The sequence below is a fragment of the Sus scrofa genome, chromosome 17 (assembly GCF_054392235.1).
Source record: "Sus scrofa isolate SSC_HxYL_T2T_F1_AM1 chromosome 17, Sscrofa_HxYL_maternal_Yorkshire_Landrace_v2.0, whole genome shotgun sequence".
NCBI classification, from domain to species: domain Eukaryota; kingdom Metazoa; phylum Chordata; class Mammalia; order Artiodactyla; family Suidae; genus Sus; species Sus scrofa.
The window spans coordinates 40,482,165-40,509,363 of record NC_139399.1 but is presented as its reverse complement, the minus strand read 5'-3'; the positions used below and the strand labels follow the sequence as shown (position 1 = coordinate 40,509,363).

Genomic DNA, 27,199 nt, shown 5'->3' with positions numbered 1-27,199 from the left:
AGACGGGCGGAAGCGGAAGTGGAAGTGCCCTTCTGGAGCCCGCACTAGGCGGGTGTCCGCTCCGCGCTGGCCAGCCACCTCCTGCACTGGCCATGGACTGCTACACCGCGAACTGGAACCCGCTCGGGGACTCTGCCTTTTACCGGTGAGCCGCCCCGCCCTGCCTCCCACGGCCCACCTTACCTTGCTCGCTAGCTGGCTTAGTCTCCGGGCGGAGCCGGCAGCGTAAGTCCCCGTCTCTACGGGCGCTGGGGTCCGCCCCTCGCCGGTTCTATCCCGGCGTCTACCACTTAACGCACAGCAGCCTAGGGCCCGGCCTTCCCCTGTTCCCGAGAAAGAAACTAAGGCACACCCGGTGGTCACACAAGGAGGGGTACAGCCCAGCGGTGAAGTCCAGGACTGTCAGCCTCCATAAGGATGCTTGGATCACGTTGAGGGTGGCCGCCCACAGGTGACAGTGAGCGCCGAGTCTCCTGCCAGGAGGTTCTGCGGAAATCAGACCACAGGGGCGCTCCTAGGGGGGAGTAGACCTCACGGCGGGAAGGGTAACAGTGCTAACCAAGACTGGGAGAAGGAAGCGAGTCGTCAGGGAATCCAGGGACAGGGCGAATGAGGACCCCATGTTGGAGCAACCCTTTCATGGGAGTCGTAGAGCCCTAAACCACTAATCTTTCTAAAGTGTACACCAATAACGTCATTACCCTGGTTAGGATTTTTTTCAGTGACTTCTCTTTGAAGTAAGATAACGTACAAATTTCTTTTTGTGTTATAGCTGTATAACTTCAATCTCATTTGCCTTTTTCCTACCGAGTCTGTGTTCCAGTTGCAAAGAACAGGGCTCCCACACAGCACAATGTTAAAAGGCTCCCTGTGTTTGCTCTAGCCTGTGGTTCCTAATGCAGGACCTGCCTTTTCCCTCTTTACCTCACTGGAGAATTTTTGCTCATCCTTCAGAACTTAGTTAAAGGGTTCTTTCTGAAACTTTCCCTGATCTAATCTCAAAAGAGTTGACTTTCACCTGACCTTCTCTTTGGGCCTCACAGGACCCAGTGCTAGGGTCTGTTATGAATGACACAGTAGGGAAATATTTGTATAGGTTTCTTCTGCTAAACCAAATTCCTTGAGGGCTGAGAGCATATTTCTTGTATCTCTTTATCTCCAATGCATATTTAGAACGGTGTCTCCTATGTAGTAGTTGCCTAATAAAGTTTTTTTTTTAAGACTGTTGATTGTGACTAAAGATCACCAAGACATTGCACTGGGGTCTTATTTCAGTAGAAGACAACTGTTTGTGCTAGTGAAACTACCATTGTTGTTCACATATTAAAACTTTTCAACGTCGTTTTTGTATGTTTGTTTGTTTTGCTTTTTAGGGTCACATTTTGCAGCATATGGAAGTTCCCAGGCTAGGGGTTCAATCGGAGCTGCAGCTGCCAGCCTGCATCACAATCACAGCAATGTCAGATCCAAGCCGTGTCTGCCACCTTCACTCTAGCTAGCGGCAAGGCCAGATGGTTAACCCACTGAGCAAGGTCAAGGGAAAAAACCCACATCCTCATGGATACTAGTTGGGTTTGTTTCCAGTGAGCAACAGTGGGAACTACTCAGTGTAATTTTTGATCCACAAAATATCAGCACTTAACATTTCTTTTTTTTTTTTTTTTTTTTTGTCTTTTTTTGTCTTTTTGTTGTTGTTGTTGTTGTTGTTATTGTTGCTATTTCTTGGGCCGCTCCCGCGGCATATGGAGGTTCCCAGGCTAGGGGTTGAATCGGAGCTGTAGCCACCGGCCTACGCCAGAGCCACAGCAACGCAGGATCCGAGCCGCGTCTGCAACCTACACCACAGCTCACGGCAACGCCGGATCGTTAACCCACTGAGCAAGGCCAGGGACCGAACCCGCAACCTCTTGGTTCCTAGTCGGATTCGTTAACCACTGCGCCACGACGGGAACTCCAGCACTTAACATTTCTGAGATGGACAAATGCCTGGTAGCGATTTTTAGAGATCTATTGCACTTGCTGTTTATTTCTAATTCTTTTCTTTTTCTTTTTTGGCCACCCCATGGCTTATGGAGTTCCTGAGCCAGGGATCAGATCCAGCCACAGCTGTGGCAATGCTGGATCCCTAACCACTGTGCCAGGCCAGGGATTGAACCTGTGCCCCAGTGTCCCAAGACATCACCAATCCCATGGTGCCACAGCAGGAAATCCTATTTCTAATTCTTATATCTTATAAATATACCTATACAGTGTGAAAAAATTGTAAAAATTTAATTAAAAAATCAGTAAAGTCGGTAGGAAGTGACAGTGATTTAAACTTTTTTTTGTTGAGAAGAGATACCAGGTGACATAGTCAGCCATGTAATTTACAACATAGCATAGACTTTTAAAAATATTAACTTGTATTACTTTTGAAAATACATGTTGCCTACACAGGCATGTTAAATCGGAAAATTTTGCAAATGATGACCTCATTGCCAGAGAATTGTCTATCATGTGAAGTCTTAACTTTGTTTATACACCAATAGAATTTCAAATGAGTATAAGTGTGGAGTATATGACAGACATGACCTGTGTGGCTCCCCTACTTACCTCTGCTGTTCGGCCAGCACAGGTAAAGGTAGGCTATAAGGAGTAGAGGTGTAAGCCTTGCTGCAAAGGATGTATTATTTTTGGTATTGGATGTTGAGCCTTTTTGATTTACTAGGCACTGTGCTAAATACTTTATGTATATTAAGTTAAGTCTCACAACCCCATGAGGTAGGTATCATTATTTTAACCCCATCTTACTGATGGGGAAACTAAGGCACAGAGAAGTGAGGTGACCAGGTTACACAGGTATTAAGCAGTGGAGCCAGGATGTGAACCTAGTCTCCTTCTAGGCACCTATGTTAAAGCATAAGGGTTTTGCTTTTAAGCAGGAAAATAACGTAACATGTTTTAGCTTCTCAACCAGAGTAGAGATATGATAGGTATAGATACTTGGTTTTATTTGTACTTGTGCATACCCTTATGCCAGGACTTAGTGCATGTTCAAATAAGTGAATGAATGATAAACAAATGGCAGCTATTTCAAGTCCTAGCCACAGGGTGGTATTCTTTTTTTCTATTTCATTTTTTGGCTGAGCCCAAGGCATGTGAAAGTTCCTGGGCCAGGGCTTGAACCTGTGCCACAGCAGTGACCAGAGCTGCTGCCATGACAACACCAAATCCTTAACTTGCTACACCACAAGGGAACATCAGGATGGGATTCTTTCGTATTGGAAGTAATGTTCTGGAAGAAATTACTAATTTGGGAGGGCAAGGAGAGGGAATTAGTTCTTACAGGGCTCCAGAATTTTAGCCCTTCCCCCTTGCTTTTGACTGTACCTGTGGCACGTGGAAATTCACAGGCCACGGACTGAATCTGAGCTGCAGCTGCAAACTGTGCTGCAGCTGCAGCAATGCCGGGTCCTTTCACCCGCTGCACCCAGCTGGGGATTGATCCTGAGCAGCAACCTGAGCCACTGCAGTCAGATTCTTAACCCACTGCACCACAGGGGCAACTCCAGTATTTGCTCTCTTGCAACTGGCTTATTTCCATTAGCATACTGTCCTCAAAGTTCATCCATGTTGTGGAATTACCAGAATTACCTTCCTTTTTAAGGCTGAATAATCCACTGTAGGAGTTCCCGTTGTGGCTCAATGGAAATGAACCCAACTAGTATCCCTGAGGACACTGGTTCGATCTCTGGTGGATTAAGGATCCGGCATTGCCATGAGTTGTGGTGTAGGTCGCAGATGAGGCTCAGATCCCACATTGCTGTGGCTGGGGTGTAGGTGGGCAGCTGCAGCTCCGGCTTCACCATTAGCCTGGGAACTTCCATGTGCCGCAGCTGCGGCCCTAAAAAGCAAACAAACAAACAAAAAAACAGTTTCTGTTGTATCGGTAAACCATGTTTTATTTATGTATTCATCCATCACTGAACACGGGTTACTTCCACCTTGTGGCTGTTGTCATTAATGCTGCTGTAAACAATGATGTACGAATATCTCTTTGAGACCCTGTTTTCAGTTCTTTGGGATATGTACCCAGAAATGAAGTTTCTGGATCCTATGGCAATTCTGTGTTTAATATTTTGAGGAACTATCCTGTTTTCTATAGCAGCTGCACTGCTTTACATTTCCAGCAACAGCGCACACCAGGGTACTTTAGCAGTAGTTATTTTTAAGGCAGGCTGGAGCCAGAGGATTTCAGAGGTGATAGTGGACTCTGAAGGGCCTGGAGATTTGGGGGTCTATGGGTTATTCCCCAAAGTTAGACCTGTGTTAGCGCTTCTTTCTCCCCTGTGGTCTGATAGCCCAGCCTGGAGAGGGTGGAAATGATCTCTTCTCACACAAGCCCTTCTCTTACTGTAGCGGACCACGCTTTTCCAGCAGCTCAGCTGTACTTCAACAGGGATTTCTTCTGCGCTTCCCAGAGGGGGCTGAAATTGAGACTGCTACACCGGCCAGGTGTAGTGATTTTCTGGTATTAGAAAGCAGGGCCGGAGTTCCCCTTCGTGGCTCAGTGGTTAATGAACCCGACTAGCATCCATGAGGACGAGGGTTTGATCCCTGACCTTGCCAGGTGGGTTAAGGATCCGGCGTTGCTCTGAGCTGTGGTGTAGGTCTCAGACTCAGCTCGGACCCCGAGTTGCTGGGGCTGTGGTGTAGGTTGGCAGCTACGGCTCCGATTTGACCCCTAGCCTGGGAACCTCCATGTGCTTTGGGTGTGGCCCTAGAAAAAAAGACAAAAAGGCCAAAAAAAAAATAGAATGCCGGGGTCCACTTACTGCTGCCGTGGGGATTTCCACTTCCGGGACCTGCGAGTAGAGGGGAAATGTGTAACTGGCCTTTGTTGCTGAAGGTATGGCCTATCCTTAAAGTCCTCACCTCTAGACTTTCCTGCAGTGCTACCCTCACTCTGTCCACCCATACCCCCATGCCTAACTCAAGGCGCAGGCCCTGAGACGCCGTCTTCACCTTGAAGCCTGGGGGAGGTGGCCCATGCTTTGCTTCCTGCCCCTTACCCGTGTGCTGCCTTCAGAGACTCTGCCTCTTTCCTGTTCCGGTCCGTGTCAGTGCAAACCTCCTCGACTGCGTCCCTCACCGATTGTATGATTGGACACTTTGGGCCACAGCCTCCTAGGCTCACCTTCCAGGGTAATTTAAGTGGCCGCCTGGCTTCATGACTGCATGAGCTTTACTCAAGTGATTTTTGTCCACCTCAGCCACACACTCAGCTCCTGTGCTCATCCAGAACTGCTTTACCTCTGAAACATGAAATTCAGACAAGGCCCTGTCCTCATTGACACTAATGCCTCCTAATACACCTATCCTTTGACCTCACTGGGATCCGCATCCACAGAACCCTCTGTTCTCATTGTGTCCACACAGAACCCCCTTCCGCAAATGCATCCCTCTCTGTCCAGCATGGCATATAGCCATGCTCGGTTGTTTCAGTTTCTTGCTTTTTCCCTTTGTCCTTCAGTTGCACCTGCCTGGCACAGGAGCACCTCACAGCATGTCAGCCACTCGTCGTGTCTCTGCTTGTACCCACTCTGCCGAGGGTCACACACGGGCAGGACAGGTCTACTACAAATCCGTGGCCACCAGCCTTCACTAGGCCCTCACAATCCTCTTCTATGGGGCCAGCTTACACTCACCACAATGGCTCTACCTTTTCTTTTAAAAGATTACACAGAGGAGTTTCCATTGTGGCTCAGTGGTAACAAACTTGACTAGTATCCATGAGGATGCAGGTTTGATCCCTGGCCTCTCAGTGGGTTAAGGATCCCGTGTGGTTGCAGCCGTGGCTGTGGCTGGGAATCCACCCCTAGCCTGGGAACTTCCATATGCCACAGATTACATGAAGCCGCAGTTACTTGTAATCAGTTCAAATCTTTTGGAAATATTGAAGACTGAACCTCCTTGGTCCCTCCTCCCAACTGCTGACTCCCGCTCATGCTTCCCAAGAAGCTGGAAGTCATTGCCTGGGAGGGCCTAGGCTCCCCACCCCACGGCCACATCTACCTGTTGTGTTCCCAACCTGCTAAGGAGATGTGCCCTCATCCCCTGCCTTCTCTGAAACTATGCACTGTCCATCCGCACCCTCCCTCAGCCACACATTTCTCCAGCTGTTGTTATCCATGACCCGCTGCATCAAGATCACCCAAGGTGCTGGCTACATGCGGCTTCCTAGGCCAGCTCTACTCCATTACCTCTGGGGCGAGTCCGGGGAACTCGATCTGTAGTTTAGCAAGCACCCAGGTATTTCTTTCCTGCAGGAAGATTCGAAGACCTCAACTGTACATTGTTTTCCACCATCCCTACCTTCAAGGGCTCCTATGAGATGCCAAGCGCTAGACTCAAATCTCCCCACCTACCAGAAAACTTCCCCTATTCAAAAAATAAACAAGTCCTTCCTCCTCACCTCGTCTTTCACTTCCCCACCCCAAAGGTCTGAAAACTGCCAGCTCCACATGCTTCCATTCTCTCTCTTCCCTCCGACCTTTCCCACGCAACCACCCTGTTCTCAGGGACATCCTGTTATTGGACACGACTGTTAGTGTCGTGTCCTGTTAGTGGGCACAGCTCAGATCTCATTCAAGCTTGGCTGCCTGGAGCGTCGGATAGAGATGACCTACCTCCTTTGTTGGCATTTGTATTTAACCTTTTACTGTAAAAAATTTCAAATGTACAACAAAGCAGGAATAGTAGAAAGAACACCTATAGCCATCATTTAGGCTTAAAGATTAGTTAATGTGTTGCAGTATATTTGCTTCAACTATTTTGTAAGTTTAAAAACATTAAGAAAAAGTTCAACTATGCATAAGTGTACTAAAAGTAATATGGGGGACATCCATGTGCTCATCACCCAGTTTAAACAAGGCAGCACTTTGCCCTTCTCTTTTCATCTACCCGCCCTGCCTCCCCAAATACACATTTTTGGGGACTATTTAAAAGCAACCCCTGTGGAGTTCCCTGGTGGAGCACTTGATTAAGAATCTGCCATTGTCACTGCTATGGCATGGAGTCAGTCCCTGGTCCAGGAACTTCCTATGCTATAGGTGTGCCAAAACCAAAAACAAACCCCAGACATATCTTTTCAATCAAGTACATTTTCTGCTGTATTCTAAAGTAAATTAGAGTTAACTTTATTTATTTATTTGTTTGCTTAGTCTTTTTAGGGCCTCACTGGCGGCAGTATGGAAGTTCCCAGGCTAGGGGACAAATGGGAGCTGTAGCTACCAGCCACAGCCACAGCAACAGCCACAGCAGATCTGAGCCACATCTGTGACCTACACTGCAGCTCACGCAATGCCAGATCCTTAACCTACTGAGCAAAGCCAGGGATCAAACCCACATCCTCATGGGTACTAATCAGGTTCATTACCACTGAGCCACGACGGGAACTCCAAAGTAAATTACAGTCATAACTTTAATGTGCTTTACTTTGGAAAAAATAAAAAGGTTTCCTATTAAAACTACAGTACTGTTTCTATTGCACACCTAACAAAATTAACATTTAATACCTTCTAACAACCAGTCCTTCAGACTTCTCCTGTTTCCTCAAGGTGTCTTTTTTTTAATAACTGGTTTGTTCAAATCGAGAATTATTCATTTGCTTACCTCTCTTAATTGTCTCTTGTAAACTTGAACCTCATCATCCCCACTCTCCCCCCACCATTTGTTTTCATGACATTGACTTGTTTAAGAAATCAAGTCACTTTTGGAATGGTACCACTGCTTCTTCGTGGTGCCTTTGAATTTCTTTCTCTTTCATAGCCTGTATTTCCTAAAACTGCATGTTAGATCTAAAGGAACTGCGTGTAGATCAAATTCGGGTTAACATTTTCAACAGAAATGCTTTGTAGACAATGTCCTGGCATCATGTCTGAAGGCATCATTGTATCAGATTGTCTACTGGGAGGGAGGCTGACATTGACAAGTATTTGGAGGCTGATGGCCATATCCTTTGTTATAAATTGATATATTCCCCCTTTGTGATGAGCAAGGGATCTGTTGAGTGTGACACTAGTTATATCAATACAGTTCTAACTAGGAGACAAAAACCATACAGTGATTAATTGAGGGAAGTTCAATATAAGACTATTAAACTGTGATAACAAAGTAACTATAAGAGGAGTTGCCCCTGTGGTTCAGCAGTAAGGAACCCAGCTAGTATCCATAAGGACACCAGTTCGATCCCTGGCCCCTCTCACTGGGTTAAGGATCCCGCGTTGTGTTGAGCTATGGGGTAGGTCAAAGACACAGCTTGGGTCTCACATTGCTGTGGACACAGCATAGGCTGGCACCTACAGCTCTGATTTGACCCCTCGTCTGGGAACTTCCATATGCCACAGGTGCCGCCCTAATCCCCCCTCCCCCCCGCCCCTGCGCGCGCGCGCGCGCGCGCGCGCGCACACACACACACACACACACACACACACACACAAAAACAAAGTAACTATAAGATAAAACTTTCCTGAAGATGAAGGAAGGATAAATTGGAAGGGGGGGGTGTCCTCCCCAAGCTGGGGTTCCAACTATGCTTGAGAAGGTACAGTTGCAACCCATTGGATGGTGGAGGAGTTGCTGGTTTGCCTGGGCCAATGCAAGTCCACAGTCACTGGGCAAGCAGGAGGCAGCCCTCTCGGGCACAGGTAGGGCACAGATGAGCCTTAGCTGGTGGCCAGATTCATGGACTTTCACAGGGAGTGGGAGCACTAGGGTGAGCAGGAGACCTGCAGCATGCAGTGTGTTGTGCAAAGAACTACAGAAAGGTGGATGCCAGGCCCTGCCAAGGCTGAGGTCACCAAGGGGTTGTGTGTTCAGGGTACATGGTTGGGACAGTGTCACCAAATGTTCTCATACCTACACTGCTGAGTGACCTTGTAGCTGTTGGAAACCACCAGAGAGCCCCTTCCTCCTACAGTGTTCCTACACTGCAGGGCCCTCTACTGAGAAAGCTTAATATCTGGCTCATGGTGGAACTTGTATTGAAGGGTGAGTCTGGAGCTGGGAGCCGATACCTTGATAACTGGCACAGTCCGCCCTTTGGCTGCTCAGCTTCCACATGTACCCTCTGCCCACTTTGGCACACCCTCACAACGAAAGAACAGCTTAACAGGATACCACCATCCTTCTTACAAGTAAACTACTTTTTCCAAAAGCGAGAAGACATATAGTCTTAATAGTCATTGTATTAATCATTGTATTAGGTTACTCCTCAAATTGAATTACAGTCCCACTGAATATTCTCTTACCTAAAAATTAAAATTTGAAGTTAACCTCCAATAATTTGGATAGAAAATAAAAATGGGAGTTCCCGTCGTGGTGCAGCGGAAACGAATCCGACTAGGAACCATGAGGTTGTGGGTTCCATCCCTGGCCTCGCTCAGTGGATTAAGGATCCGGCGTTGCCGTGAGCTGTGGTGTAGGTTGCAGATGAGGCTCGGATCTGGCGTTGCTGTGGCTGTGGTGTAGGCTGGCAGCTACTGCTCTGATTCAACCCCTAGCCTGTAAACCTCCATGTGCCGTGGGTGCAGGCTTAAAAAGACAAGAAAAAAGAAAAGAAAAATGGGAAGGAGAGAAGATAATGGCTAGTATATTCATATAAACACATTCATTTAACAAGCTCAAAGAAAATACTCAAAGTGACTACTGTATTCATTTCTGTAATTGGTCACAAGGTCGTTGTTGATATCTGTGGCTTCTTTTTCAGCTGCCCATCCCATGTTTCCCTTGCCCTAGGCCAGAACCTCCACTGCTCTGGGTTCTTTACATAGTTAAGTGAGCCAAACCTCAGTGATGCTTCTTTTTTTGGTCGCTGAGGTTTTCATTAACCTTTCATGTTAGACATGGAAGTCCTAAGAGGTGCCCCCGCGGAGCCCCTGGGTTTCAGACATAGTCCTCCTTGTCTCCGTTATGTAGCAGCAACTTGATTTCCCCTTGGCAGTCAGGATAATCACTTCAGCCAATGAATTAACCCCATTTTCTTGCCTGTTGGTTCAGTGGCAGAAGGAGCCCCACATGGCAAGGAGGCATTCTTACCTTCCAATTCAGTGAATCCTTTGTTGTGTCCAGTAGTGAAAACATTCTGCCCTTAGAGAGGAAGTTCTCCAAACCAGTAGATCTCAAAAGTTACTGAAACTGAAAGCAATGTTTTTATAAGAGAGTCATTAAGTGTAATAATGAGAGGAGCCACTCCCACTTCCACCCCTTGATTCTGGGCTCCAGGTAATCTGACTGTGGAGGAGATAACACTGTCTTTGATGCAAAGCATGAACTTGCATCCTGTAAGACAGAGCCCCATATTTTTAGGATGCTGTCTCCCATTTGGCTCTATAACTGCATCATCAGTAAATTTAGGTTAGCACCTCTGGGAAATGGGGCATAAGGGTAGTTGATTTCAGGAGTTCCCATCGTGGCTCAGCGGAAAGGAATCTGACTAGCATTCATGAGGATGCAGGTTCAATCCCTGGCCTTGCTCAGTGGGTTAAAGGATCTGGCTTTGCAGTGAGCTGTGGTGTAGGTCACAGACATGGCTCAGATCCCACCTTGCTGTGGCTGTGGCATAGGCCGGTGGCTACAGCTCCTGATTTGACCCTTAGCCTGGGAACCTCCATATGCTGCAGTTGAGGCCCTAAAAATATAAGCAAACAAAAGAGTAATTTCAAGGACCTGAGCCTACTACTGCACTCTCTTTGCTGTACAATTAGGTCCTGGCTTAGTCCCAAGTCTTTGCGGAATGCTGCAATGGTAGGTGAGATGTTCTGTGAGCCCACAGATGGTAGGCATTACAAGTAAGGAAGACAGACCCACATTCAGAATATGTATCCCAGTGAGGACAAATCTTTGCCCCCTCCAGGATTGAAGAGGTGCAGTCTAATCAGTTTGCAGACCGATTCCCCCTGGGAATGGTGCCATACTGCTGTCTGCTCTTGGCTGATTGACCACTCAGCAGTAGTGTTAGCCAGGTCAGCCTTGGTGAAGGAGGCTTCCCAGACATCTGCCTCAAGTGAGGTTGTCAGAGCATTTTCAAGCAGAGGGAGGTGCCTCCTTGGACACAGGAGGGCAGGCTACTTCTACTGGTGAGAAAGCCTCAGAAGGACTTGGGGGTTCAAGCTTGCGTGTTTCATCTGGGTCTAACCAGATGTCTCCTTTCCCCATTTCAGGATCCCTTTCTTTTCTAATTAGTGCCCTCACTGTCACATGAGAAATGACGTGCTGGAGAATTCAACTGTTGTCATTTAACAACCCACACAAACTCTAACTTTGATTTTCAGCGGGAGCAGGTGTATAGCTACAAGAAATAAGAGATTCTTTTAGGCTGTTACAGAAACTTTCTGCTTCTCAGACCATGGCTTTACCTGAAAGTTAATAGACCTAAACTTGTCACTTTCTCTTTGTAAATGTCCACGTGCACTCAGAATTACCCACCCTCACCACAGCCCTTACAGTCATCATTCTTGCCATACAGTAAAGCATAGAAGTCACTCCCAAAACACGTGTTTTACTTGGCCTTTCACCTCAGTGAACTGCAGGCTCGATTAATTGTGATGCTGCTGCATGCAGTGGATTATTAGCACCCATTTCCCATTGGCAGGGAAGTCAGCACCACACTCAAGCCCCAGCACATGACCAAAGCAACCCCCAAATCCCATCTTTCAGGGGGTAGCAGGGCACAGGGGAGCAACAACTAGTGGCCTGTGGTGTGGGCGTGCAGGGGGAGTTGGGGAGCTGGTGCAGGCAGCCTGGAGCACACAGGGTCTGAAAAGCAAGCCACAGCCAGCGACTGGGTGCCTGATTGTGCAGAGGGGGTCAGCGGAAACACACGAGGGCACAGGCCGGGCAGCCAGTGGCCAGGCATCTTGGCATGCAGAGGAAGAAGGACCTAGCATAGGCAGAAGGCCAGGAAGGCTGTGTGTGTCCAAGGAGCCATGGGAAGGTGATCACCAGTCTGGGTGAGCCTTGGAGGTTGCCGAGTGGCTGGGTCAGGGTGCCACCAGATGTCTTCACACCCTGGCTGCGGCTGACTCCCCTGCTAGAAACTGCAGGAAATCCTCTCCTCCTGCAGCGTCTCTCCAGCGCCCTCTACTGAGGAGGACCACTGTGAAGGAGAAATGCTTAAAAGAATAGTGTCTGTTAACACACACAGGTACGGAAGGGTGAATTTGGAGCTGAGCCTCAATGCATTGATTACTGGCATTCTAGGTCTGTTGGAGTATCTATTTTCCCAGCTGATTTTGTCTGAGGATATTAGTAACAAGGTGTCAAAAGAAATGCATGTGAGGTTAAAAAATTCAGATAATTGGAGTTCCCGTCGTGGCGCAGTGGTTAACAAATCAGACTAGGAACCATGAGGTTGCGGGTTCGATCCCTGCCCTTGCTCAGTGGGTTAACGATCCGGCGTTGCCGTGAGCTGTGGTGTAGGTCGCAGACGCGGCTCGGATCCCGCGTTGCTGTGGCTCTGGCGTAGGCCTGTGGCTACAGCTCCGATGAGACCCCTAGCCTGGGAACCTCCATATGCCGCGGGAGCGGCCCAAGAAATAGCAAAAAGACAAAAAAAAAAAAAAAAAGAAAGAAAGAAAAAAGAAATAGCAACAACAACAGCAAAAAAAAAAAAAAAAATTCAGATAATGCCTACAAATCATCAGGCTCCCAATTCCCTTCCCCCATTCACCACCTTCCCTAAAGGGAACCACTGTCTCTGGCTTATTGTAGAGGCCTATGAGAGTTTTTCTCTGTATTGACACACATACGTGTGATTGCATGTAAATATGCTTATGAAAATATGTGCTTTTTTATTGTGTAAATGGATTTATATGTTTCAGACTGAGCAGCAGTTGCTTTTATTTACTTAGTAATATATCTTAGAGATCACTTGATGTCAGTATACTTAGTCACCTTGTTAATAGCCACATAATATTCCCCAGCATGGACATAGAGTAGTTTATTTATGCGCATTTTGACGGGCATTTAAGGAGATTTTTCCAGGATTTTTCCTTTTTTTCTTTTGGTTTTTTTATGGCCGCACCCACAGCATATAGAGGTTCCCAGGCTAGGGATCAAATTGGAGCTGCAGCTGCTGACCTACACCACAGCCACAGCAATGTGGGAGCCAAGCCACATCTGCAAACTGCACCACAGCTCACGGCAACACCGTATCCTTAACCCACTGAGTGAGGCCAGGGATCGAACCTGCGTCCTCATGGATGCTAGTGAGATTCATTTGTGCTGAGCCATGATAGGAACGCCTGGATTTTGTTGTTGTTGTTGATGGGGAGCTATTTTAAACAGTGCTACAGTGAATTCCTACCTTTGCGTACTTCGTGCAAGTAATTGTATAGGTTAGGCTCTTGGGAGGAAATTGCTCAGAGGGCATACACATTGAAAAGTTGGGGAGTTCCCGTCGTGGCGCAGTGGTTAACGAATCCGACTAGGAACCATGAGGTTGCGGGTTCGGTCCCTGCCCTTGCTCAGTGGGTTAATGATCCGGCGTTGCCGTGAGCTGTGGTGTAGGTTGCAGACGCGGCTTGGATCCTGCGTTGCTGTGGCTCTGGCGTAGGCCGGTGGCTACAGCTCCGATTCAACCCCTAGCCTGGGAACCTCCATATGCCGCGGAAGCGGCCCAAGAGATAGCAACAACAACAACAAAAGACAAAAAAAAAAAAAAAGACAAAAAGACAAAAAAAAAAAAAAAGAAAAGTTGGGGAGATGGTGCCTCCTTTTTTTCCATAAGGGTTGAACCATTTTACTCTCCCACTCATGTGTGGGAAGATGTTCATTTTTCCACATCTTTAGCAATATTGCATGTTGTTTATTATCCTGTTAATTTTTGCCATTCAGATAGCCAAAACATAAAAATAACTTAAATTCATATTTCCTAGTCATTAAATATGTCTATTCATATCTTTTGACTATTTTTCTATTGTGTTGTTTCCATTGATTTGTAAAGGAGCTCTTTATATTTTCTCCATTATAAGCCTTTGTTACAAATGTTACAAATTTTCTGTCAGTGGTCATGACTTTTATGTACTAATTTTTAACTTACATATTTTAAGTTTTTATGTACTAAAATCTATCAGTCTATTCCTTTCTGTGTCTTGCTGTGAAAGACTTTTCCATGGTTCACATTATGAAAATATTCGCTTACATTTTCTCAAGTTTTTTTATGTGTAGTTTTTAAGTATCTTCACATAAAATAGTTATGATAAAGCCCTTGACCATTTTTATTTTGCTTTTATTTTTATTTTTTACAATTAGAGGCTTTTTTTATTTTTAAGAACAGTATTCCTTTTCCACATTTTTTTCCTCCTTTTCATAGTTTGTCTTCCTAGTTTGTTTTTGGTGGATTTTTTCAATGTATAAAATTTGTAATATTAATTATTTTAATAAATAACCATGAAAGTGGTTTAAAAACTCAGTCTCATTCCCATCCCTGCTCCTCTTTAACTGATTCCGCTCCTCACCTGCAAGTAACCACTGTTATGTGGATTCTTGGAAATTTGCCCAGAGCTGCTTTTTCAAATAGCAGCAAATGTAAATATGTGCTTTTACCTCTTTTATATAGAAGTACACAAAAGGTCTTAATTTTTATTTAGACTCATGTTCGTTTTTTCTTAGAGACTTCCAGGTTTTATATCATGTTCAGATATTTTTTTACTTTGAGATTGTAAAAATAAGCAAGATTTGTTCTGATACAATTTTTTTTTAAATTTTTAAGCATTTAAATCTTGAATTCCATCTGGAACTCTTTTATTGTAGAGATTAAATAATGAAATAGCATTTATTGTGATTCTTCCCTTATGATTCATTGTCTCATTTCAGGTATCAATTTGTACCAATTGAAGTGCCATCTCTATTATATACTCTATTCCCAGGTCTTTTTCTGTATTATTTTCTTTTCCATTGATCTATTTGCTTATTCCTGTGCCAAAACTAGTTTTAATTTACTTTAATTTTTAAGTGTATTTGATAATCTGATGTATATCTGTTCTCATATTTTCAAATGTTCTTAAATACTATCCAGTATTTTCTCTTTCAGATGATCTTTTTTCTCCCTACATGAACTATAGAATCAGTTTGTGCTTCCTTCCCCACCAAAAATTTGGAGTGATTTTTATTAGAATTCTTGTGCACCCATAGATCCTTTAGAATTTTTCTTCATGTTTTCTGTATCCTTGAGAAAGCTTTGATTTCACACCAAAAAAATTGTGTTAGATTTATTCTTGGGTATCTTATAGTTTCATTGCTATCATGATTAGGATTTTTTTAATTAATATATATATTTTTTGTCTTTTTGCCTTTTTTAGGGCTGCTTCTGCGGCATGTGGAGGTTCCCAGGCTAGGGGTCTAATTGGAACTGTAGCCGCCGACCTGCACCAGAGCCACAGCAACGCAGGATCTGAGCCGCGTCTGCGACCTACACCACGGCTCACGGCAACACCAGATCCTTAACCCACTGAGCAAGGGCAGGAACCGAACCCGCAACCTCATGGTTCCTAGTCGGATTCGGTGACCACTGAGCCCTGACAGGAACTCCTAAAATTAATATTTCTAATTAGTTCTTGCTATGGTATAGTAAACTAATTGATATAGAAAAATATATTGATTTTTGTTGATCATTTACTGAGCTCTTTCATTCATTGCTCCATAGACTGCTTTGGATTTTCTAAGTAGACAATCTCCTATCTCCTTCCTTCTCCAAAATAGAAACCTCTCTTTATTTATTTATTTTTTTTCTTATATTTTTTGGGCTAGAATGCCAAGAAGACTCTCAATAGAAGGAAATGATGGGCATCCTCCTGATCCTTAAAATGTTACTGCTGACTCCCCTCCTTCTTGAACATTCTCTTGGTGTCCTGGAGAAGTGCCCACTTCTTCTCTGTCCCCTTTTCCTCACCTCCAACCATCACATGATGGCACGCCTCAGGCCTCCTGCTCCCATCTTCTCATGCAACCCACATCTCTTGGTGATCCACGCACGCTCGGATTGCAGTCATCTCGTGCCAGTTTGTAATTTCAGTTACCTCCTGTGAGCCAAGCATTCACAGATTGGCATCTGCAACCCAGGACTCTGCCCAGCTCTGGGCTCACTAAAGTGTTCCTCTTGGATTTCTTTCAGGCACTACTCACTCGATCCCTCTAAAACTGAGTTCATTATCAACAGGCATTGAGCTGGACCCCTGGATATAAAACCCATAACCAGATTCCAGGTTAAGAACCAGAGATAGAAGAAAGGCTGCCTCCTAGAGGGTCTTATTTCCTGCTAATACAGGCCCAAGCCAGCCACCCCGGCCTCGTCCCACCTAACTCTGTGCCCTGGCTATTGGCCACACAGCGTGCCCTGCCAACACCCTCTGCTCCCTCACCTGCTGTCCTTAAGCATGCATGTGGTCACTTGGCCTAGCTGGACCTAGTCATCAACTCCCCCCCGCCCCCCTGCTGCTCAACTTTCCTGTGGAGGACAAGTCAAGGCTTTAGGGGCTCCTCTGGGGCTCACCCCATCTGGAGGCTAGTCTCTGCTCATCTTGGTGTGCGCAGGAAATATGAGCTGTATAGCATGGACTGGGACCTGAAGGAGGAACTCAGGGACTGCCTGGTGGCCGCTGCACCCTATGGGGGCCCCATTGGTAAGTCACCCCTCTGCCACCACATGCTCTGCCACCAAGGGAGGGACTCAAGGTCCTTGATTCCTGGGGGCCTTGCTATTGGGTTGTTCTTGCTGGCACATGCTACCCACCCCCTCTCCATCCTACTGAGATGCTTTCTAATTCTGGTTCTCCTGAGGCCTGGCACACACGGGCCGGGCCGAAGGAGCTAGTTCTTAAATGCTCCTTCGCATGGACTGGGCCTGGGCAGCTAGGACAGGAGGTGTCTTCTCAAACTGCAGCACTGCTGAGGAACCCCTGGCGGAAGGAGAAGGCTGCCAGCATGCGGCCGGTGCTCGAGATCTACTCGGCTTCCGGCATGCCTCTGGCCAGTCTGATGGTGAGCGCTCTGCCTGCCTCACGGCTGGGGCTGGACAGGGTTCTGCGTCCTCCCGAGGACAGCCTCTGGATCCTCCCTGTCCCCCGCAGTGGAAGAGCGGGCCCGTGGTGTCCCTGGGCTGGTCGGCTGAGGAGGAGCTGCTCTGCGTGCAGGAGGACGGCGTCGTGCTGGTGTACGGGCTTCACGGTGACTTCCGGAGACACTTCAGCATGGGCAACGTAGGGCCCCAGGGGGCTGGGGGAGAGGGATGGAGTCTGTGCCTCTGTGGCTCCCTCAACCTACGTCCCCCTTTCCCCAGGAGGTGCTCCAGAACCGGGTTCTAGATGCCCGCATCTTCCATACCGAGCTTGGTTCTGGGGTGGCCATCCTCACAGGGGCCCACCGCTTCACCCTCAGCGCCAACGTGAGCGACCTCAAACTCCGCCGGATGCCAGAGGTGCCAGGTGGGCCCAGACACCCCCGAGACAGCCTGCAGCACCCAGATGTGCCTCCGGTCCCGGAGCCCCTCAGGGGCAGAAGCTCTAGTCAGCCTGAGGCTGTCCTCTTCCCTGGCCACAGGTCTGCAGAGTGCACCCTCGTGCTGGACCACGCTGTGCCGGGACCGAGTGGCACACATTCTTCTGGCCGTGGGACCTGATCTTTACCTCCTGGACCACGCGACCTGCTCCCCAGTGGTGAGGGGCCCTGGGTGGGAGAGAAATGGAGGGTCTGGGGAGGCAGAGGTGAGGCTCTGAGAAGCCAGGCTCTCTGGTGTCCCTCCTGCCCCAGACACTCCCCGGCCTGGCCCCAGGAGTGAGCAGCTTCCTGCAGATGGCTGTCTCCTTCACCAGCCGGCATCTGGCGCTCTTCACAGACACAGGCTACATCTGGATGGGCACGGCATCCTTCAAGGTGTGATCCTGGGACGACACAGGGGCATCGTGCCTGGTCCGGGAAGGATCTTTTGGGGGAAGGGGAAGGGCTTTTCAACCAGACTAGTGACTCCTGGGACAGGGCTGTGACATTCCCTGCACCCTTACAGGAGAAGCTGTGTGAGTTCAACTGCAACATCCGGGCCCCCCCGAAACAGATGGTCTGGTGAGGATGGGGGTGTTATGCTGGGGGTGGCAGTGGACATAGTCTTGTCTCCTGGGACAAGTTGATCGATCCTGGCTGCTGACCAAGCCATGTGGAGCCTGTGTCTTGTCCCCTCTGCCAGTGCACATTCGAGGGAACCCCAGCCCCCTATGGGCTTCAGATGCCCCGGGAGCTGATGGCAAAGGGTGACGGGAACAGACAGGTCAGCCAGAGGAATGGGAGGAGGGGCGGGGTCGTCACCAGGCAAAGTGATATAAGCAGCAATGTGGGAGACAAGGCTGTGGGCCAGGCATCCTGTGTGTGTCCCACACGTGTGTGTGTGTGTTGTGCTGCCCATAGGTGCAGCCGTCCTCGCAGCAAGGAGAGGGCTGTTGTGGTGGCCTGGGAGAGGCGGCTCATGGTGGTGGGTGACACACCTGAGAGCATCCAGTATCCTTGGAGGGCTGCCTGGGAGGTGAGGGAGGGAGGGTCGCCTGCCCCACCCCATCGCTGGGGGCTCTTGTGAACCTTGACCAAGCTCAGGTTTGTGCTGGACGAGGACTCCTACCTGGTGCCTGAGCTGGATGGAGTCCGCATCTTCTCCCGCACCACCCACGAGTTCTTGCACGAGGTTCCAGGTGAGGCCCTCACGAGGGCACCAGGTGACCCGGGGCAGGGACTCCTTGGCACCACAGCTGCCTGGGGGCAGTGCAGAGGGAAGGGCTCTGAGGCAGGGTTGAGGGTTTTCTGACTCACCACCTCCCTCTCCCAGTGGCCAGTGAGGAGATCTTTAAAATCGCCTCGATGGCCCCCGGAGCGCTGCTGCTGGAGGCCCAGAAGGAGTATGAGGTAAAGGCCTAGGCTTCTCCCTGAGCCCAGGATGCTCTCCTTCCCCTGCTCGGCCCAGCCCTGCCCCTGCAGCCAGGTGCTACCTGTCAAGACAGGGGTCCGGGCAAGACACCGGGCTGCACTGCGCTAGGGAGGGCTGGCTCCGGTGGATTGAAGGGACATGGTGTCCTCCATGTGATGGGCAGGACCAGGGAGTCCCCACTACCCCCAGGCTAGGCACAAGTCAGGGCTACCATTGACAGGCCTTAGGGCCCCTCACAGGCATTTGTGGGCAATTGGGCGCCGGGTGTGGCCGCCTTGGGTGATGGACTGGGTGGGCTGTGGCCTCTGTAGCCCACTCAACCAGCCATTTGAACCACAGCCCAGAGGGGTTGGGGGCCAGACATGGGAGTGTTCTTGGTCATGATGCCCTGCCCCTGGCACCCTCCCCCTCCCCCAGAAAGAGAGCCAGAAGGCGGATGAGTACCTGCGGGAGATCCAGGAGCTGGGGCAGCTGCCCCAGGCCGTGCAGCAGTGCATCGAGGCTGCAGGACATGAGCACTGGCCAGACATGCAGAAGAGTCTGCTCAGGGTTGGCCTGGATGGCAGGGCTGGAGGGAGGGGGTGCTGGGCAGGGGTGGGCTGGCACAGAGGAAGCTCTGTGTGACTCTCTGGCTCTTCTCAGGCGGCCTCCTTCGGAAAGTGTTTCCTGGACAGGTTTCCACCCGACAGCTTCGTGCGCATGTGTCAGGATCTTCGTATACTCAATGCCATCCGGGACTATCACATCGGGATCCCCCTTACCTATAGCCAGTATCCGCAAGTGTGTTGACAGGGTGTTTACTGCTGGGTGGAAGGGCCAAGGGCGGGAGATGCTGCCTGAAGGTCCTTAGCAATAGGACTTGTCCCTCAGCCACATCCTTAACCGACTAAAATACAGATACAAGCAACTCACCATCCAGGTGCTGCTGGACAGGTACAGCAAGCCCAAGGGTGCTGGGAGGAGGGCCGGGGCGGGCAGGCATTGCACCCCTGGCGTGCTCTCGTGGTCCCTGCTCCTGACCCATTTCCTTGGGATCTGGGAGGCGTGAGGTACAGGCTGGGACCACTCCACCCTCTTTGTCTTTCTATCTCCCCTTAACTCATGCTTCCCCCCCCCCGCCCCCGCTTGCCTGCCAGGCTTGTATTGCGGAGGCTTTACCCCCTGGCCATTCAGATCTGTGAGTACCTGCGGCTTCCTGAGGTGCAAGGCGTCAGCAGGATCCTGGCCCACTGGGCCTGCTACAAGGTGAGAATGTAGGACAGAATTCAAGAGCATTTGCAGCCTTCCAGACCCCGGTGAGGTGGAGGAAATAAGAGGTGCAGAGCTGAAAGGATGGGTCCTGATTGAGACAGTGGGGCTGGAGGTGAGAGGGTGAGAGCCAGGTGTGTGTGACACCACCTTCTCTGCAGGTACAACAGAAGGATGTGTCTGATGAGGATGTTGCTCGGGCCATTAACCAAAAGCTGGGAGACACGCCTGGCGTCTCTTACTCTGACATTGCTGCACGAGCCTATGGCTGTGGCCGCACGGAGCTGGCTATCAAGGTATGGGTGCCTAGCCCTCTCCAGATGCTCTGATGTGGGTACTGGAGGTGTCCAGGCCACCTCCTTCTCTCTGTGCCTTCCTCTCTGGCCCACAGCTGCTGGAGTATGAGCCACGCTCTGGGGAGCAGGTACCCCTTCTCCTAAAGATGAAGAGGAGCAAACTGGCACTAAGCAAGGCCATCGAGAGCGGGGACACTGACCTGGGTGAGCAGGGTCTGGGTGAGGGCAGGGTTGGGGTCCCTGGGCTGAGCATGGGGCAGGACTGGACCCCCCCATCCACTTTATCTTTCCATAGTGTTCACGGTGCTGCTGCACCTGAAGAATGAGCTGAACCGAGGAGACTTTTTCATGACACTTAGGAATCAGCCCATGGCCCTGAGTTTATACCGACAGGTGTGTGCAGTTGGCAGGGCAGGGCTGGAGCCTCAGAGCCCCTGAGTTGGCCTTGCTGACTGCCTGCCTGCCTGCCTGTGGCCCCAGTTCTGTAAACATCAGGAGTTGGAGACGCTGAAGGACCTTTATAACCAGGATGACAACCACCAGGAGCTGGGCAGCTTCCACATCCGAGCCAGCTACACGGCAGAGGAGGTCTGAAGGCCGAAGGGGGGGTGGGGCCTGCAGGCTGCGCCTTGGCCTTGCTCCTTCTGCAGCAGTCTAGGCTTTGACTGTGGCTCACACCCCATCTGGTCCTCATTGTTGAGAGAGAGCCTGAGATGTGAGGCCAGGATGGGGGTTGGGCCCAGAGGAGCTAGCCTTCCCACTCGGGACACCAGAGCTGTGCGCCCGGCCGGAACAAAGGGCTAGGAAAGAAAACCACAGCCTCAGTGGGGAGGGCCCAGGTCCTTCATGCTGTGCACTCAGGCGTCTCTTCTTGCCCTTGTAGCATATCGAGGGGCGAGTTGCAGCTCTGCAGAAGGCAGCCGAAGCCTTCAACAAGGCCAAGAACGACTTTGCAGCCAAGGTTTGGCCCATTCTTCTCTAAGACTCTCCTCTCCTCCCCCTGCCCAGGTCTTCCTTCCTTGTCCCTCTCATCCCTGTCCCCAGGCCACAGAGGATCAAATGCGGCTCCTGCGACTGCAGCGATGTCTAGAAGACGAGCTAGGGGGCCGGTTCTTAGACCTGTCTGTACACGACACAGTCACCACCCTCATCCTTGGTGGCCACAACAAGCGTGCAGAGCAGGTGGCACGTGACTTCCGCATCCCTGACAAGAGGTAGGTGAAGACCTGGTCCACGTGTAGGTCCCAGACTCCCGCTGCCCCTCCTGCAACACCTCCATGCCCAGCTTTCCCACAGGCTCTGGTGGCTGAAGCTAACCGCCCTGGCAGATCTGGAAGACTGGGAGGAGCTAGAGAAATTTTCTAAGAGCAAGAAATCCCCCATCGGCTACCTGGTGAGGCGGGGCCCTCCCTCCACCCCACCTTCAGTGAGGTGGCCCGGGGAGGGGACCAGGATCAGAGACAGGCTGATAGTCTGTTCCCACATTCGTTCAGTTGCCCTGCAGAGCTAGTGGGCACTTCCTGTGTATGCTCGTTTGTGGGCCAGGCACATGGGAGGCTGGACCCCACTCTGCCTGCAAATGTTGGAGGGAGGAAGGCTGAGCTGCTTTCCCCAAGGAGGAAACCACAGGGGACACCACGTGCCTGAAGAAAAGTCCTATTTTGAGTGGGGGTGGTGGGGCACAGGAAGGACATGTTTGTGAGCAGTAGAGGCTGTTGGTGGGTTTGTTGTCTGTGGCAGGTGGTTCAGAGGTGTAGTGGGTGGGTGGGATAAGGGCAGCCGTGAGAATACTCAGGCCCTGGGAAGACGGGGATTGCCTGCTGTGAGGGGCAGCAGCAGGTGGGAGAGTGGACACGAGGAAATAATTGGTCCTAAAGCTCCAGCAGATCTTTGATTTCGGTGGTTTCTGCCCTAGGGATGTTGAGGTCCCACCTGTTGCATGTGTGTACTGGGTGGGGATGGGGGGTTATACATACTGAAGGGCGTATAAAATACATTGGGATAATATAGCCCCTGGGCATTGCTTATAAGAGAGAGGACAGGAGGGCTCTGCCTTATCCTGTCCTTCCACCCTCTTCCTCTCCTAAGCCCTTTGTGGAAATCTGCATGAAGCAACACAACAAATATGAGGCCAAGAAGTATGCCTCCCGCGTGGGTCCTGAGCAGAAGGTCAAGGCCTTGCTTCTAGTTGGGTGCGTCTGCAGAGAGCCCTGAAGAGGGTGGGTGGCTGAGCCTGTGGGCTGGTGAGAGGCATGGTTTGTGCCCTTGGGCAGCCCAACACCATCTCCCCTCCTGCTCAAACCCCAGGGATGTGGCTCAGGCTGCAGACGTGGCCATCGAGCACCGGAACGAGGCAGAGATGAGCCTCGTGTTGTCCCACTGCACCGGAGCCACAGACGGGGCCACGGTGGACAAGATTCAGCGGGCCCGGGCACAAGCCCAAAAGAAGTGAGGAGCCCACCTGCTCGTCTCCCCAAGCCCTGATCCTGGCAGAAATGTCTCTGCTCATCTAGCTCCGACCCCAGAGCAAAGCTGAAGAGCTGGGGTGGGAGCCAGTTCTGATTGTAAATAAAGTTGGAATATTTGAGAGTGTTTATCTTACGCAGTCCAGTCTAAGCAGAGGCAAGTGGAAGGCATGTTTTGTGCTATCCTTCCCCATATTCTTCCTCGGAGCTATGAGCTTGAGAGGACTTTCCCTGATAACTACGAAGAGGTGTTTGTAAATATCACTGGAGAAGCTTCCTTTCCAGTCCTGATACAATCAGACAAAAAAAAAAAAATCTTGCAAGGGGTTACAGGCAAATTGTAAAATTGTGATGCTCACCACTTATTATACGAGTCAAGAATTTGAACATGATCAAGTGGACGGTTTGCTCCACAATGTCTAGGACACAGGGGAAAAGACACAAGGTGGGGGTGACCTGACAGCTGGGGGCTGGAATCCAAAGACTTGGCAACTCACGTATCTGGCAGTCGAAGCTGGTTGTTGACTGGAACCTTACTTGTATCATCCAGAACACCTACAACCTGTGGTACCTCACAACGTAGCAGCTGGGTCCTGGGTCCTGAGAGAGCCAGGTAGAGCTGTGCTGCCTTCCCTAACCTAGCTTTGGATGTCAGTATCATACCTGTCATATTCCGTTTGTCAAGTCAGGCACATATGCCAACCACACACAATTCCTAGGAAAAATAGATGCCACTTCTTTTTTTTTTTTTTTTTTTTTTGTCTTTTCGTCTTTTTAGGGCTGCACCCACAGCATATGGAGGTTCCCAGGCTAGGGGCCTGATCGGAGCTGTAGCTGCCGGCCTACACCACAGCCACAGCAACACCAGATCTGAGCCACATTTGCGAACTCCACCACAGCTCACAGCAACACTGGATCCTAACCCAACTGAGCAAGGCCAGAGATCGAAACTGCACCCTCATGTTTCCTAGTTTCCACTGCACCACTATGGGAACACCAGGTGCTGCTTCTTGATTAAGGAGTAGCAAGGCCTCAGAAGGGTGTTTAGGACTGGAAATGTGGCCGGTCTGGGATCCCAATCTGGCACAGCCTATAAGTCTTAGCTCTTAGAATCAATGGACACCTCGGGAAAGGAAAGGAGATTCCCAAAACCAGGGTCACTCTGGGATTTTTTTTTTTTTTTTTTTTTTTTAGTCCTTTTAGGGCCACACCCACAGCATATGGAGGTCAAATATGGAGCTGTAGCTGCTGGCCTACACCACAGCCCCAGCAACTCTGGATCTGAGCCACATCCGTGAACTACACTACAGCTCTTGGCAAAGCCAGATCCTTAACCCACTGAGGGAGGCCAGGGATTGAACCTGTGTCCTCATGGATGCTAGTCAGATTCATTTCCGCTGTACCATGATGGGAATTCCTGGGATTTTTTTTTTTTCCCTCCTCAGTCTTGGCCTCTCAATTCTTCACCACCCTCTTCAGCACCTTTTGTCCCCCTACACCTGTGGCATATGGAAGTTTCCAGGCCAGAAATGAAATCCAAGCCTAAGCTGTGACCACCTACGCCATAGCTGTGGCAACGCCACATCCTTAACCCACTGTGCCAGGCCAGGGGTCAAACCTTCACCACCGCAGATGCAGCACTGGATACTTAACCTGCTGTACCACAGTGGGAACTCCATTCTCCGCTTTTTTTTTGTTTTTTTTTTTTTGGTCTTTTTGCATTTTCTAGGGCCTCTCCAGCAGCATATGGAGATTCCCAGGCTAGGGATCTAATCGGAGCTGTAGCTGCCAGCCTACACCAGAGCCACAGCAACGTGGCTCGGAAGCCACATCTGCAATCTACACCACAGCTCATGGCAACGCCGGATCCTTAACCCACTGAGCAAGGCCAGGGATCAAACCCATAACCTCAGAGTTCCTAGTCGGATTCGTTAACCACTGAGCCACGATAGGAACTCCCATTCTCCAGCTTTTTTAACCAGAAAAAGTTTGGAGCCATCCAACCCAGTCCTTGTGCTCTCTCTCTCTCTCTCTGAAAGGGGAGCTCGGAGCAGTGCATTTAGAATGTACACAGTAAAAAGCTTATGTACTCAAGGTAAAATGCAGCACATTTATTTTTGGGATATGCAAACATTAAACACCACACACATGAAGTTTTAGAAATATGGGAGAGAGAGTACCTGTTGCAGCTCAGCGAAAACGAACCTGACCAGTATGCATGAGGATGCAGGTTCAATCCCTGACCTCGCTCGGTGGGTTAAGGATGCAGGCGTGGCGCTAAAAAAAAAAAAGAAAGAAAGAAAAGAAAAAAATACTGGAGAAATAATAATGATGACATTTATACAGAGATTACAACTTCATAAAAAGTGTAGGTGTGGGAGGAGGCACTGGGCTTGTCCATGGAGGAGTTGTTTGAAAATTAAAAGCAGTTGTAGGTAATTTCTTGTAAAGTTAAATATTGATTCTGCAACATTTTATCATGAAAATTAAAAAAAAATTTTTCAAACATATAGCTAAGTTGAAAGAATTTACAATGAACACCTGGATTCTACCATCAACATGTTATGAAGCTTAATTTTTGTACATCTGTCTATCCACTTATCCGTCCCTGGATCCATCTTATTAATCCATCTTATTTTTAACACATTTCAAACCAAGTTGTCATTGGTGTATCTTCCTCTAAGTACTTTAGAATGCATTTCATTAACTGCAGTTCATTGTGTGCAATTTTTTCAGATAAAATATATAATGCTCATCTCTACTCCATTTGCTGACTTTTGACAAATGCATACACTTATAGTGATATTTTAAAAACTGCTAGTTCAAGGAGCTCCTGTCATGGCTCAGTGGTTAACGAACCTGACTAGCATCCATGAGGACATGTGTTCGATCCCTGGCCTTACTCAATGGGTTAAGGATCTGGTGTTGCCATGAGCTGGGGTATAGGTCATAGAGGCAGCTCGGATCCCACATTGCTGTGGCTATGATGTAAGCTGGCAGCTACAGCTCCGATTAGACCCCTAGCCTGGGAACCTCCATTTACTGCCGGTGCAGCCCTAGAAAGACAAAACAAAAACAAAAACCTGTTAGTTCAAACATCACTTTCAGCAAACACAAAAAAATAAAAAACAACTAGGATATAGTTTTCAAATACTCAGTTGCTCTACTGTAATTAGTGTAAAATGCCTTCTCTACCCTGAGCAATTTGCAAAGCAGGTCCAGGTCTGCAATCACAGGTGAGGTCATCTTGGCCAATGGATGGAGCTAGAATTGAGCCTGTGACCAGGGTTTGGGGGCTGAGGGCAGAGAATCTGGAACCACTTCTGGATTAGGACGTCAGTGGCGGCTCTGGAGCCAGAGTCAGGGCCAAGTCCCCTTTTTGGGGTAAGCCACCTTCTTAGGGTAAGGGGGCTGAAGTCTCTTTCAAGTACAAAACTCTGGCAAATGATCCTTGGGAATAGAACAGTGAAAAGCCTGGAAAGGCACTGGCTCATTTACTTCAACTTTCTAGTGCACTGCCTTTCTTTATTTTCATTACAGCATTTAGGAAATTTTCTTTTTCACTTGTTTATTGTCTGTTTCCTCATCCAGAATGTAAGTTTTCCAGAGCAGAGACCTTTTCTCCCTGCTCCCTGCTGTGTCCAGCACATGGTCTGCACTCAATAAGCATTTGTTGAGTGAATGACATTGTTTCATTTACTCTTGCTGTGTCCAGCACATGGTCTGCACTCAATAAGCATTTGTTGAGTGAATGACATTGTTTCATTTACTCGGTGGGGAAAGGGGGCCCCTGAAAGGGGAAGTGAGTTGCCTAAAGAAACAGGAGTCCTTTACTCCCACCCTCCACCTCTCCTTCCAGTCCAGTCCTGTTCTCATGAAACTTGTGATTTCTGGGGCACCTGTGGGATGGCTGACCAGTGCCTACCTGCAGGTGCGGATGCTCCTGTGGGCTGAGACTAAAGCAGGACTGGGAGCAGGGCTTTGGCCTCCGACTTGGGTAGGCCTGGGTACAAGAAGCCTCCCAGTCTCTCTCAGTTCCTCTTCTTCTCTCCTTTTCTAGGATAGTCTTTTGCTTTGTGGTGATGGGCATCGGGGGCGGGGGGGTCAGGGGGAGCTATGGACACCTGGGAATCGGGTAGGATGGGGAATCTGGACAGGATTCCACAGGTAGACAGCTGAGGATGGGACTCTTCTCTCCCACTGCTAATAGGACCTGTACCACCAAACTAGTTTCCCTCTCAGGG

The 27,199-nt window shown here is 49.2% G+C and overlaps 1 protein-coding gene and 1 long non-coding RNA gene across 4 annotated transcripts in view; one reads left to right on the top strand and one right to left on the bottom strand.

Moving 5' to 3' along the window:
* The window catches only part of LOC146395233 (uncharacterized), a 301,554-nt gene that overhangs the window by 144,777 nt on the left and 129,578 nt on the right, over positions 1-27,199 (bottom strand). The window lies entirely within an intron of this gene.
* On the top strand, positions 18-23,084 carry VPS16 (VPS16 core subunit of CORVET and HOPS complexes). Of its 3 annotated transcripts, XM_013985160.3 has the most exons (25): positions 18-145; positions 16,154-16,244; positions 16,573-16,661; positions 16,922-17,019; positions 17,109-17,237; positions 17,318-17,462; positions 17,578-17,693; positions 17,788-17,910; positions 18,041-18,096; positions 18,436-18,525; positions 18,619-18,713; positions 18,848-18,924; positions 19,364-19,495; positions 19,589-19,716; positions 19,844-19,879; positions 20,083-20,191; positions 20,356-20,490; positions 20,586-20,694; positions 20,786-20,883; positions 20,971-21,078; positions 21,374-21,451; positions 21,535-21,704; positions 21,787-21,883; positions 22,579-22,682; positions 22,798-23,084. In XM_013985160.3, the coding sequence occupies exons 3-25, from the start codon at positions 16,592-16,594 to the stop codon at positions 22,940-22,942; spliced, it is 2,448 nt and encodes an 815-aa protein (XP_013840614.2). In that variant the 5' UTR covers positions 18-145; positions 16,154-16,244; positions 16,573-16,591; the 3' UTR covers positions 22,943-23,084. The 3 variants fall into 3 exon arrangements, 2 of the variants coding, with proteins under 2 accessions (XP_013840614.2, XP_003134376.2); XR_308704.4 differs by lacking the exon at positions 16,154-16,244 and having other exon boundaries at positions 21,776-21,883; XM_003134328.5 differs by lacking the exon at positions 16,154-16,244.

What these genes read in the sequence shown, in the direction of transcription:
- VPS16 (XM_003134328.5), top strand. Translation starts at nt 93, where the DNA reads ATGGACTGCTACACCGCGAACTGGAACCCGCTCGGGGACTCTGCCTTT. An exon ending in GGGGACTCTGCCTTTTACCG is followed by an intron (nt 146 to 16,572) that starts GTGAGCCGCCCC and finishes TGGTGTGCGCAG; the next exon opens with GAAATATGAGCTGTATAGCA. An exon ending in GACACTTCAGCATGGGCAAC is followed by an intron (nt 17,238 to 17,317) that starts GTAGGGCCCCAG and finishes CCCTTTCCCCAG; the next exon opens with GAGGTGCTCCAGAACCGGGT.